The 13,119-nt window shown below is 54.1% G+C and overlaps 2 protein-coding genes across 10 annotated transcripts in view; one reads left to right on the top strand and one right to left on the bottom strand.

The window, feature by feature from the left end:
• The window catches only part of Drc1 (dynein regulatory complex subunit 1), a 34,215-nt gene extending 30,104 nt beyond the window's left edge, over nt 1–4,111 (top strand). The window contains exons 14-17 of one of the 3 annotated variants that reach the window (XM_060365108.1): nt 938–1,212; nt 1,522–1,665; nt 1,933–2,035; nt 3,907–4,111. In XM_060365108.1, the coding sequence (XP_060221091.1) occupies nt 938–1,212; nt 1,522–1,665; nt 1,933–2,035; nt 3,907–3,963 (579 nt within the window). In that variant the 3' untranslated portion in view covers nt 3,964–4,111. Of the gene's footprint in view, nt 1–937; nt 1,213–1,521; nt 1,666–1,932; nt 2,036–3,906 lie in introns of those variants that run through there. The other 2 variants (XM_060365109.1, XM_060365110.1) reach the window with 2 other exon arrangements.
• Nucleotides 4,112–4,467: 356 nt separating this feature from the next.
• Nucleotides 4,468–13,119, bottom strand: part of Otof (otoferlin) — a 91,059-nt gene continuing 82,407 nt past the window's right edge. For 4 of the 7 annotated variants that reach the window (XM_060365106.1, XM_060365107.1, XM_021635433.2 and 1 more), the window contains 10 exons: nt 12,852–13,022; nt 12,110–12,270; nt 11,358–11,500; nt 10,979–11,067; nt 9,292–9,390; nt 8,929–9,170; nt 8,284–8,462; nt 8,079–8,179; nt 7,414–7,616; nt 5,318–5,456 (listed from right to left, as the gene is read on the bottom strand). In XM_060365106.1, the coding sequence (XP_060221089.1) occupies nt 7,436–7,616; nt 8,079–8,179; nt 8,284–8,462; nt 8,929–9,170; nt 9,292–9,390; nt 10,979–11,067; nt 11,358–11,500; nt 12,110–12,270; nt 12,852–13,022 (1,366 nt within the window). In that variant the 3' untranslated portion in view covers nt 5,318–5,456; nt 7,414–7,435. Of the gene's footprint in view, nt 5,457–7,413; nt 7,617–8,078; nt 8,180–8,283; nt 8,463–8,928; nt 9,171–9,291; nt 9,391–10,978; nt 11,068–11,357; nt 11,501–12,109; nt 12,271–12,851; nt 13,023–13,119 lie in introns of all 7 variants that reach the window. The other 3 variants (XM_021635437.2, XM_021635434.2, XM_021635435.2) reach the window with 1 other exon arrangement.

The raw sequence follows: 13,119 nt of genomic DNA, 5'->3' as shown, positions 1-13,119 counted from the left end.
ATGGAGTTGAAACTATACGTTTATCATAGTTTTTTAATTGCAGCATTATTTGAAATAGAAGACTGGAAACTGCAATTTTCCATGTTTAAGTATTATATTTAATAATTCATGGTATCTTCCCATAATGCTGTGAATAATTTCAGTATGAGATGCAAAGAGTAACTATTCTGGAGAGTCCTATTAAAAGTCACAAGATTTTAATTTAAAAATCAAAAATAAAAAGTGTTGTTGGTATTGTCAACCCCAGGGTGAGTTGCCTTTAGAAAGAGAGTAAACAGCAAGAAGACTACTTAAATTGAAAAATTATAGCAGGATTAGTTCTCCGTTCTGTATGAGCCGAGGGGGTGTTGATAGCGTTGGAGCCCGAGATGGTCGCTGCAACAAGCACCTGTGAACCAGGCCGTTCTGCTGCTAGGTGTTGCTAGGGTTTCTATTGCTGCAGTGAAACATCACCATCCAAAAGCAGGTTGGGGACAAAAGGCTTTATTGCGCTTACACTTCCATACCGTAGTCCATCACTGAAGGAAGTCAGGACTCAAACAGGGCAAGAACTTGGAGACAGGAGCTGATGCAGAGGCCATGGAGAGGTGTTGCTTCCTGGCTTGCTCACCATGCCTGATCAGCTGCTTTCTAATAAAACCCAGGCCCACCAGCCCAGGGATAGCCCCACGCACAACAGCCTGGGCCCTCCCCCATCCCCCACTGATCACGGATTGAGAAAATGCCCTATAGCTGGATCTCACGGAAGCATTTCCTCAACTGAGGCTCGCTCCCTTCTCTCTGATGACCGTAGCTTGTGTCGAGTTGATACAAAACCAGCCAGTGCAGTATCTGCCTACAAGTTTTCTGGAGACTTTGCTCTGATCCCTTCTCCTGCTGTTTCTTGTGTCATGTTTGGGTGTGTCCAGCCCACAGTCAACTCTGCACTTCTCTCCAGTACAGCACCGTTTCATCATCATCAGCTCAACACGTCAACACGGAAAACACAAGCCTGATGTCAGAGCTGGAGCAAACGAGCTTCCCCCAGTTGGACAAGAGGAGCTTTGTGTCCAAATCAGAGTCGGAGTCCTTAGAACACGATACCCTGCAGGGAACTGATGACCAGAGCCTTGTGATCAGGGAGAAGGAGCTCCTATTTTCATCCAGGCTCATCCACCCCAATGATGTCCTCAAGATTCTGGAGGCCTTTGTCATGGGGCTGAAGAAGCCCACGTATGCAGTGGTGCAGTGGTGATGGAGGTCTTGCCTGAGATACGGGGTCTGGGAGCTGGGAGTGAATGGAGAAGGGGCTGCACACACACACACACACACACACACACACACACAGAAAGAGAGAAAGAAACACACATTCATGCGAGTGTGTGCATGTACACATGCACACACACAACATACACACAAACATACATGCATACATACAGATACACACATACACACACATAGACACACACACAAATGTGACTGGCATTGCCTGGGGGACTAAGGTGGCAGGTGGAAACAGGCACCATTGCTTTTGACTTCCAGGGATGTCCGGCCAACACTAAAAATGAAGAAAGATACTCGAGATAACTCAAAGGACACCGAATATTGGGAATCCCTGGCCATGGCTATCCCTTTCTCCAAGCAGAACCTCTGGGATGCGCTGTACAAGGCCTTGGAGAAATACCAGTCAGCATCAAGGCTTGGAAGAACAGGGAGCTGGGTGGTCCCTAGGGACCATAGTGTATCTCCTGTGCTCACATGTTCTGAGGGGGTGGGTGGGACAGTGGTGGGCAGTGGTCCCACCCTCCTTGCCCGTCCCTGATTGTCTGGGAAATGTCCCAGGTCCTCCTCTACTTGTAGCCAGAGTAGAAACACCAAAGGCCTGCCTTCTACAGTAGAGGATGGAGAACTGAGCTGGTGTCCCTCTAACCTGCTTCCTGTGTTCTCCCCCAGCTTTGTGCTCACCCAGAGGGCCAAGCTGCTGATGGAGACTGAGTCCCTGGAGCAGCAGAACGCAGAGATGCAGTCCCTCCTGCAGCAGTACCTCCAGGCCAAGGTGGGTGCTGGGGTGTGGAGCCCCTGTAGTCTTGTCTAGGCCAGAAGGACTGTGACTCTGTTCCATTGGTGCCATGGCTTTGGTATCACTCTGTTGTGATCACTCTTGGTTTTCAATTTTGTTTTAGTTTCTTGTTATGAAGTGTCAGATGGCCCAGGCTGGCCTCAAACTCCATATGTAGCCAAAGGTGACCCTGGACTTCTGATAATCCTGCTTTCACCTGGGAGAGTTGGGGTTACAGGCATGAGCCATTGAGCCCCATGTGTGTGGTGCTGGGAATCAAACCTAGGGCTCGTGTCATGTTAGGCGGGCGCTCTGCAAACTGTGTCTCCTTCCTTCCACCTCACGAGAGGCCTGCACTTTGTAGTTCAAGCTTGCCTTGAACTCAGGACAATTTTTCTGTCTTAGTTCCCGAGTCTTGGAATGACAAGCATGAGCTACAATATCCAGCTATAAAATCTTTCTGAACACACACACACACACACACACACACACACACACACACACACACACACACTAGCCCTCATGTGGAGGTCAGAGGACAGCTTTTGGGAAATGGTTTTCTCCTTCCACCATGTATGTGAGTCCTGGAGCCAGGACTAGGATATCAGCAACCTCACTGGCTCAGAATCACTCTTTATTTTTTTAAAAATATTTTTAACAAAAGATTTATTTATTTATTTTACATATATGAGTGCTCTATCTGCATGCACACCTGCATACCAGAAGAAGGGCATCAGGGCATCAGATCCCAGTATAGATGGTTGTGAGCCACCATGTGATTGCTGGAAATTGAACTCAGGACCTCTGGAGGAGCAGACAGCACGCTTAATCACTGAGCTCTCTCTCCAGCCCCATTCTTTCTTTCTTTTATTATTATTTTTAAATGAGACAGCATCTCTCTACATGTCCCTGGCTGTCCTGGAACTCACTAAGTAGGCCAGGCTAGCCTCAAACTCACAGGGATCCATCTACCTCCACCTCTCCAGTGTTGGGATCCAAGGTGTGCTCCACCACACCCGGGCAGAATTATTCTTTTTAAAAACGGTAGCAAGCCCAGAAGCATGGTCCAGGTTCCAGGCCCCATCCTGCCTTGTATCTTCTGCAGTCCTAGCAGCCTGCCAGGGAGCCAGGCAGAAACTCTCCTCCCCAGTTCACAAAGAGAAGCAAGCTTGGAGGTTTGGGAAGCCTCCCAGGGCACCGATCTTCTCCCCTCTGCCAGACCACCTTTCCTAGGAAATGACTGAGGCTTCCCATAGGAAGGGAGCAAGATTCTGTGCTGTCAGAGGTGACCCCTCCTGCGATAACTGTAACTCATTCCCATGGACTGGCCAGAGGAGGGAGGAAAAGGCCTTGTGACTTGGTTGCACACTCTGTGGCCATGGTGGATGTTTCAGGGTGGTGCTGAGTCTTGGGCCAAGAGGATCACAACAGTCTACAGTCCCTTGTCCAACTACAAAGGGCATAGGGCTCCAGCCTGAGCTCAGGTCCCAGGCCATAGCTGGAAGGTAGATGAGGTAAATCTCGGTATCATGATGGCTTTTTGGCCTGTAAAAGGACTCAGACATCGCAGGACATACTGATTCTGTGTCCATGGGTGTGCCTGTGTACTAGAGGATGGAGATGAGAGCTAAGGGCAAGGCTAAACTCAGAAAGTGACAGAGATAGGAGGGGAGGATGAATGCTACCGGAAGAATGCTACCGGAAATCATTCACTGATGCCAGACAGGAAGCTCCAGCAACCTCCAGGCCCTGAGGCCTCTCTGCTTTGGAGAAGCAATGCTTGCAGGGATTGGGACTCTGGGAGAACCAGCATCTGCCCGTGAGCCCTTGAAGAAGGCAAAAAAATGACCTTTACCTTTAATTTCCAGGTAAATACTGAGCTTCAGGTTCCTCCAACTCAGAGCTTCCGGATGCCCACAAAATAGAGACTTATCTGCAAAGCCTGGCATTACAGGGCCTGCACTGACCCCTGAGAGCCTGGGACCACCCCATTTTTTTCTCCTGAGCTGTATCTATCTGCCAAAATAAGGCAGCGATGGTTCCCGCAGTTCTAATAAAGGTTTTGAAAGCTGAGGCTGAATGCCTTTAAGGAGGCCTAGTCCACATGGACAGGGGTCCCCTGCCCTGAGTAGCATTAGGGCGCTTTGTCGCTGGGCTCAGATTGCTGATGAGAGTAGCACCAGGCTCCATCCCTGCCCTTGGGAAAATGTTGGTCTCTAGAGGAGGAGGCTGAATCTTCACATTATCCCCAAACTGAAGGAAGTCTTCTGTACTTTGGGGCCTCTGTGTCTACCACGGTGTGCCCTCTGGGGCGTAGTGGTAGGCTCTTCCTTCGGCAGCCTGGGCTGACAGCCCAGTGCCTGAGGCCAACCTTCCGTGGTGCTCCACAAGAGGTTACACACAAGGTTTGCCACCCCCTCACAAACCCATCCATCCCCGGCTCCACTTCTGTTTCAGGGTTTGATTTATTTTATTAAGAGAGAGAGAGAGAGAAAAAAATCACACTCAAGAGAGGAAAATCATCCAGCAGATTCACAGAGGAAGAATGGCAGCACTCTGTGGTGCAGCCTCCCGGGGGCTGCTGCCGGCTGGCAGGGCAGGCGTGCTTTCAGGGCGGCTGGGATACCAGGTTCACTCTTGGAGCCTCCAGACTAGCTGGCACACACTGGCCTGGGCCGAGGAAGGCCTGGGAAGTGATGGGAAGCCTCAGGCTAAGCCGCCAAGTGGCTGCTGGGGGAGAAAGGAGGAGCCAAGAGCAGAGCATGCACAAAGCTGCTGTTTAGGCTCCTTGGTTGAGCGGTGTGTTGCCTCTGCTGGCATTTCTGGCGCTTTCCACCTGTGCCTGCTTATCAAAGCCTTGGAAACTGGCCCATGTTCCTTGGTTAATTTCGCTGGAACCTTAACTCAAGATTTGGAAAGCCCAAGGGTGGGTTGGGCCACTGCCACTCTTAGATCTGGGCAGAGGAGCCTTAGAAAGTAGGGCAGAAGGGAATCTGGTTTTGGATGCCACTGATCCTGACTGTGCCCCAAACCCTAGGCAGGACTGGGACAAGATCAGGCAAGCAGCGGTTTGGGTGTGGGGTGGCAATGGCAGCCCAGCAAGCAGGTGCCTTGCTCAAGGCTAGCAGAGGTGTGGTACGGCTCCTCAGGGAGTTGGGAGAGAGTCCAGGTGAGGGTAGGCAAGTGCAGCAAGCCCCTGGAGGGACGAGGGGGTGGGGCAGGGCCGGTGGGGTTGCTTCATGCCCCTAGGATCTTCTTGACCATGTAGCCGGGGAGGCTGTAGAGGAAGAGCGCCAGCATGAGCAGCCCAAGCAGCGCCAGCACAATCTTGATGATAAGCCACTTGTACCGGGTGCAGATGAGGTACTTGATAGATTTGAGCGGGTTCAGGAACCAGACGAAGGCTGTGTCAGGCCGGCTAGAGTGGGGAGAAGATGGGAGGGGCCTGTCAGACAACCAGCAATGAGCTACCCACACAGGGCGCCCATCTCTGTCCTTCCATGGTGAGTGCTAGAGCCGGGGCGGGGGCTGTATCTAGTATCAGATTGCTAGCTTCTAAACCCTGTCTTCTCTGTGTGACCTCGGTTGCCCAAGCCCCGCCCTGAGCATAGATGGCAGTTTTGCCTCATCCTGATTGCTGGAGTGATGAACTGAAGCAGAGGCCTTGACATTGGAGGCTGGACATGTTGTTCTTGAGATCTTGTACCTAGCCCTTCCTTCCTTCCTTCCTTCCTTCCTTCCTTCCTTCCTTCCTTCCTTCCTTCCTTCCTTCCTCCCTCCCTCCCTCTCTCCCTCCCTCTCTCCCTCCCTCTCTCCCTCCCTTCCTCCCTCCCTTCCTCCCTTCCTTCTTTCCTTCCTCTTTTGAAACAGGGTCTCAATTAGCCCAGGCTGGGCTTTTACCATGTAGCCAAGGATGACTACTTTTGGCCTCTGGCCTGCCTCTACCCCCTAAGCGTTGGTATCACAGGTCTGCATCAGCACCCATGGTTTATATGGCACTGGGTGTTGAACCCAAGGTTTCGTACATGCTGGGAAAACATCCCACCCACTGAGCTACATCCCCTAGCCCTCAAACTCCCCTTCTGCTAAGCCCACAGGTCTGTCTGTCTGTAGCAAGCACCTGAGCCGCCTGAGCCCTGTGCCCCACCCTCCCTAACTTGCCTGCCATCAGGGTGCTAGCCTGCCCTGCCTTTTGCCGAGTTCCTTGCTAAGGGCCCCTTGTCAGCTTCCACTGTCTGCAATTCGTGTCACAAGATGAGCAGGCTCCATAGAATGTCCCAGTATAAAAATTAAAGTGTTGTCATGCTCTGGTGTGTGTGCACGTGCATGCTGGGGACACACCTGTGTACACACATGGAGGCCAGAGGAGGACATAGGGGGTCCTGCTGCATCATTCTCCTTAAGTTCGGTCTCTCACCTGGAGCTAGTCTGGCAGCCAGGAAGCCCCAGAAATAATCCTGTGTTTGCCTCCAACAGTGCTGGGGTTATAGGCCCAGTGTAGCCATGCCCTAGACTTTTTTTTTTTTCCTGTGAGTACTAGGGATTTGAACTCAGGTCCTCCTGCTTTTGTTGTAAGCACTCCTAACTACTGAGCCGTCTCCCCAGCTTCTGGATATACTTTTTCAACAGCTACCCCATCATCTCTCAGAGGCCATGGGCCATACCCCCATTGTAAGTGGGGCAACAGGGCAGGGATGTGGGTCCCGGATGCCTACATTTCTCTCATGCTATTGTGGGCAGGTTAGACTCCTTTGAGCCTCAGTTTCTTCATGCATATGATGGTTTAATAGGAATTCCTACTTCCTGGACTTAGGGAACCAGTGAAGTGGGAATGTGCTGGTGACCCTCAGAGCCTGCAGGGACATGATCCTCGGCTGATGTCAGCTGGAATGTTTTCCCTGGTGGGACAACTGTCCCCTGAGGGTGGGACCCAGCTGTGTCCAGAGAGGCCTCTCACACTGAACTGGCTAACCCTAGCCAAACCCTGCCCCTGTTCGGCCCTGCCCGGGTCTCAGCTTCCTCCTGCCCATGGAACTGGAGTAGGCCCCGAGAAGAAGGCTGCTGCAGTTGGTGGCAGCTGGCCCATAAGCTGGAGACCCAGGGCCACCTAGCCAAGTGGCCTTGAACAAGCTATGTCACCTTTCTGGTCCAATAACATAAAAATATAAACTAGCCATGTCTGGTTCCAAGAGTGTGATTAGCTTTTATGTGGACATACATACGTGCTTGTGTTCCTCTGTGTACGCTTATGTGCGTGTGTGTTTATGTATGTATGTGCACTGTGTCCACATATGAACTTGTACGTGGGGTTTAAGTGTGTTTTGAGTGTGTCCCACATGCTGACCAGCCCTTGTCCAGGGGCAAGGAAGAAGTACCAGGCCTAGGAGGCTGCGGGGCTCAGGCCCCGAGGATCTTCTTGGCCAGGTAGCCAGGCAGAGAGTAGAGAAACAAGGCGAGCAGCAGCAGCAGGAGGAGGAGCAGCAGGAGTTTGAGGAGCAGCCAGCGGTACGTATGCCACAAGAAGTAGCGGGCAGACTTGAGGGGGTTCAAGAACCAGATGAAGCTGGTGTCGGGCCGACTGGAGCATCAGGAAAGGACAGATGGGCACAGGGAAAGGACAGGACGGTGGGAATGTGCTTGGCGAGAGGCTTCCGCCGATGGGGAAGCCTGCACCAAGCAGAAGAGTTTTGGGCACTTGTCGGGCCACCAAGCTGGGCCACCAAGCCGGGCCACCTTTGGAGTGGTTGCCCTTGTCGAAAACTAGGGACTTGGGTGTGGGGTCGAGCTTCCTGGGGAAGGAACAGCTATCTTTGCAGACTGCCCTTCCTTTGGTTCAGAGGGAAGAGGTAGGCTTTAGGGTTGAAGAAAGGGGCTACCCCTGTGATGTGGCTGTGGCCCAGGAGGGGATAAAGTAGGTGTCTGAGGAGTAGGGGCAAGAAGACCAGAGGAGCTGGGCCCTCTTCTCTTTTCTGCACCCATGATGTAGTATGTGTGTGTGTGGGGGGGGGGGGGGGGGAGTGTCAAGGCAGCCAGCACTCACTTGGGTTTTTCTAGGGGGTCAGGTTCGTTGCGGGCCAGGCCCACCGGGTTTTTCTCCGCCTCCTCTGCTGTTAGTAAATGTAGCTCCGCCTCCACTTTGCCCTGATGGGAAGGAGAGTTCCAGTGTCTAGGCCGCCGGCTGGGTATCCCAGCCTGGCCTAGCCTCGCCCATGCGGGACCCCTCCGGAGCAGGAAGCAGTACCCACCGTGAGCTCAAACTCATCATTCTCATTGCGGGCCAGGAGGGGCCACCAGCCTTTGACGCGCTTCTGTTTAAAGATGGAGACCAGGGGCACGTCCACCTCCCCGGTGGCCATCTCCATGGTGCACTGCTTGGCTGTCTTAGCGCCCCTCGGGAACCGGTTCAGGTCCAGCTCGATGGCCCCTGCAGCCAATGGTGGAGTCGTCAGTTTCGAGGCCGGGGCGGGGCGGGGGCTGCCCCGCCTCCTTCCTTTCCACTCCCCCTCAGTTTTGCTCGAGCCCTTTCTTAGCTTAGTGTCTCTAGGCACCTGCCACTTTCATCCTGGTTGTGCGCCTACGGACAACACCGTACCAAACCCTACCAAGCCCAGACTTGCAGGTAGAGTTTGGCGCAATCTGAGACTCTGGGAAATCTGCCTCCTTCCGGCACCAGCTGGCTTCCCCTCAGCGTTTATCCTGACTGGCTGGTGGTATGCCCAGTGTGCCTTGTGGCTCCAGTTATGACCCTGAGAAGTGACCGGGCAGATTCTTGGAGAGGCACGATCCCCATTTGGTATCTCTGGCTCTGAGGACAAGGGGGAACCCCGTGGACTCAGCCTGGCCACCCCCGCCCCTCAGTTGTGGTCCCTAGGCCTCCCTCTGCTCTGCACCTAGGAAATCGTCAGCGGAGAAGTGGTCAGCATCCCAGATCTGTAGGGTGAGCCTCGCAGGGATCTTGTACTCCGTCTCATCCCAGGAGAACATGGACTCCTTCTTAGACATGACGATCTTCTCTTCGGCGGCCAGGTAGTCGAAGGGGAACAGGTAACGCCAGTTGAAGTTGCCCTCCCCAGTGAGGGAGTGGTAGTGGACGTCTGTGTCCTGTTTGTCCTCCTGCTGGCCCTTCAGCCACCTGCTGGGAGCCCCGTGCTCCAGCTCTGTGGCCGTCCCCCCAAGGGCCTCTCCCCACCCAGGCCCCAGGGAAAAGGGGCATGCCCCGCTCAGCCTCTCCCAGGGCTGTGACTGTCACCCACCCTCGCACAAAAATGTCACTGGACTTCTCGCCCGTGAAGAAATCATCGTCTTCTAGGACCACCTCATCTGTGTTCCACACGATGACCCGCAGCTCGTACCTGAACAGGAGCAGGGAGACCCGTCAGCAGCCTGGGATAGGGCTCCGCCCAAGTCCTGGGGCCAGGTCAGGGCTGGGTCTCTAGTGTGTTGGCAAGAGAAGCGTCCTCCCCCCCCTCCCGCCCCAGTGGGGGCTGGGAATGTGGGGGAGGGGACTAGAGGAAAGTTTCTCTGCAGCAGGGCCCTGGTGGGCCGAATCTCAGCCAAGCATGGGCTGCCTCAGTTAGGGGAAACCAGTAGACACCCATGTACACTCCTGGGCTGTAAGGCTAAGAACGGGAAGGGGAGAGAGCGTGAGCTCCTGGGGTGTCTGCAATGAAGTAGATAGCATATTCTGTCTGTGTGTCCCTAGGGACTGCAGCTTTGCTCTGTTTCTAAGACATTTCTAGTTAAAGCCTGGTGGCCCTCAGTGGGAAGCCCATATACTCTGGGTTCCGCTATCACCTTGTCCTCAAAGAGGATTTCCCCTCTGTGTTTAGTTGTAATTACAAATGAGGTAGTTGCATTTCAACTACCATGCATGAGGTTCAGTCACCCACTAAAACAAGGTTGGGAATGTGGCTGTCTGGAACAGAGTTGGGTCACCCCTTCATGGTAAAGCCTGGAACTGCAGGCTAATAGCCTCAGGCCTATAGGGAGTTCCAGTCAGAGCTGGCTGCACCGTTTGCTGTGGACAGAGTAAAATGGAAACACAGTCCCCATCACTGGTTAAAAATCATCAAGAAACAAGGGCTAGGACTGTGGCTCAGTGGCAGAGTATTTGCCCAGTGTGCATGAGGACCTAGCTTCAGTCCCCAGTGTTCAATCCCCAGAAGAGAGAAAATCATTAATAAAATTGAAGATGGGAGGCAGGGTCAGATGGCTCTCTGTGAGTTCAAGGCCAGCCTGGTCTACAAAGTGAGTCCAGGACAGCCAAGGCTACAAAAAGAAACCCTGTCTTGAAAAACAAAACAAAATAAAACAAAAAGACGGCAATATCAGGACTTGAAAACAGAAGCTTTGTAAGCCCAGAGAGTTGGCCCCAGCTCCAGGCACCAATGACGTGCAAGCTGCAGAGCCCATCCTGCCACCTTCTTCAGGGGACACTGAGCTCCAGGGACCAAGACCACTTAAGTGAGGCAGGTGGCTTAGCTCCAGGTTGGAGGTCCCTCCACCCTACCGTAACCTATGAACTTTTTTCAGGCTGGAAGAAAGGCTGGCAAAATGTAGTGCTGGTTACAGAGCAGGCTCTGATGGCTTCCTCTTCTGTGTGCCTCTAGGATTGCCATGTGTGTGTTTGAGAGAGAGAAAGAGAGAGAGAGAGCTATGTGAGCACAGGCGGGTGTGAGGAGTGGATATGTTTGTGAGGAAGCTAGCATGTGGGGAAGGGTACTGGGGTGTGGGTCATCTCAGTCACTGAGTAGAGAAGGTGGTGGCCAGCTAGAGCAGGCCCTGGGTTGGTCTGTTTCTCCTCCAGAAGGGCCCAGCCACACCTGAGGCCCTGGAAACAGTGGCTAATCCAGGCTATCTTCCACCCAGAGGAAGGCCTAGTCAGTGGTAGGAAGTGGATGAGGTAGGTGAGAGGATGGTGTCCACGCCCAAGCAGCTCACTTCTTGGGTTTCCTGGGGGAGATATCCAGAGGTGTCCCGGGGGCTGGCATGTCCATGGGAAACATATCCACCCAGAGTTCCAGGCGACCCTGAGGAAGACAGGGGTGTGGCAGGTGCCCGAGTGACCTTTCCGCTCTGCTCAAGGCCACTCTCCTGGCCTATCCAGTTTCTAACTTTGGATGCTAGGATGTCTTATAATGTCACTGATAGCCAGTGACAGCCTCTGGGGGAGCCAGCTCCCTGAAGTGATTCTCAGAATCACACCTGCCATTCAAATTGGCCTCGGTAGGGACACAGGGAAGAGCTTGAGCCACGTTTCTGCCCTTAGGACCCCAGGTCGAGGGTGTTTAACCCCAGATCCCGGCCAGGTGTGCATCACCTGCTCAATGCCTGGCTTGTCAGGGTTGAGCAGCGGCCTGGTCTCCACGTGTTCTGGCACAAGGCGGCAGCCGACCCGGGGGATGTCCTCCCAGTGTCTCAGGGCAGCCAGTGCCACATGCTCATCCGTGGGTTTCCTCTGACCTGTGGATGCCAGCGGGTCAGGTGCATACACCTGGTCCTTTCAGAACCAGGGGCCCTCTGCTGGGGCAGGTGCTTAGGAGCCCAAAGCCCCGAGTCATCACCTTTGTTTTATTGCCAGGGAGACAGACACAGAGGAAAGCCAAGATCTCAGCCGCACCACAAGGCCCAGAGACTCATGACCTTGGCTTACCAGGCTTGGGGAAGGAGTGGGGGGTGGACACGGGTGGGGCTTTGAGCAGAGAGACCTGGACTTATATTACTCTGCCCAGAGATACATGACCCTGGGCAAGTCACCAAACCGGAACTTGTTGGCTCTTAGTTTGCTCATCTGTAAATGGGGTATTTTCTTGGCCCATGGGGATGAATGGGAGAGAGGGAGGAAGAAAGGAAGAGAAGGAGAGAGAGAGAGAGAGCAGTGTGTGGGTAAGCGTGGTACAGGAGAGGGTGACAGGGCAGTGCGTGGCTGGAGGGGGCTCTGGGGTATGGAGCAGAGATCACTAGAGGACATGTGTGCTGGGTCTGGAAGTCCCCTGTGGAGAAGTGTGGGCTCCCCAATGGCCTCCGAAGGTCCTGGAGTGGGGCCAGTCAGCTGCTTTCAATGCCCCTTACCATTCTCGTCCTCTATCTCTGAAGGCCCCGTGAAGACACGGTTGGCGACCTTCACTCTCCCATGGGGACCAAAGTGGGGGCCGTCCACTTTGCCCTCTTTGCAGAGACGACTCAGGATCTGGCTGGGCTTCATGGGGTCCCTCCAGATGTTGTAGCCATGTCTGTGGGCGGGAGGAGATACAGGCGTGAAGCAGCTCCGGCTGGGGTCATCCCAGGAGGCAGCTCGTTCTGGCCAGTTCTCCATAACTGGCCATTGCCTACACCAGCAATAGGCCCTCTGCAGCCTCACACTCACCCAGGACACCAGGGCTTTGCCATCGAACGTCCCCCAAACAACCACCCCCTCATCCCTCCAGGGCTCCTGTGAGGCATCAGGTAACCAGAGAGGGAAGCGACTTGACCGGGTCACTCAGCCTGGAAGTAGCAGAGGCCCTCTGGGATCCTCCGAGGGCTTTACCCACTGCCCTGCCCCGTCCCTTTCTTCTTTCCCCATTCTGCCTCTTTTGTCCCAGAATCCCTTCCCTATGGGAGTATTCAGGCTCGGCCCCTGAGGCTGCGCTCAAGCGTGTAAGGTGAAGGTATACCCCGGAAGAGAAGTCCTAGCATGTTTACCTTCCCGGATTACCACACTCAAGTCTTGTCTTAGTGTTAAGGCGCAGCCAACACCCAGCCCCCTCCCCGTTCCCTGCCCTCGGCCTGGCCCCAGCCCCTCCAGGCTGCCGGCCCCGCTCTGTCCTCGCACATGGAATAGGTCTGCGCAATGCCGCAGGTGGCGCGGTGCTTGCTGTAGAAGCGGTTTTCCAAGTCGATCTTGGTTTCTCCGATGAGGTCGTCGGTGCCTACCAGATCCCAGTCGTACACGGCCACCGTCAGCATGGACTCCATGGGGAAGGAGGCCTCGATGTCAAAGGACCTGTGGCGGGGTTAGGAAGGGGGTGGTGGTTGTGGGTTGAGATGGGCCAAGGGGCGGAGACTGGACTTGAGGGTCAAGGCAGGCAGAGAGGGCGCCC

This window comes from Meriones unguiculatus, chromosome 1, assembly GCF_030254825.1.
Source record: "Meriones unguiculatus strain TT.TT164.6M chromosome 1, Bangor_MerUng_6.1, whole genome shotgun sequence".
Taxonomy (NCBI): Eukaryota; Metazoa; Chordata; class Mammalia; order Rodentia; family Muridae; genus Meriones; species Meriones unguiculatus.
The sequence above is the reverse complement of the archived record's forward strand: the minus strand, read 5'-3'. Positions and strand labels throughout refer to the sequence as shown.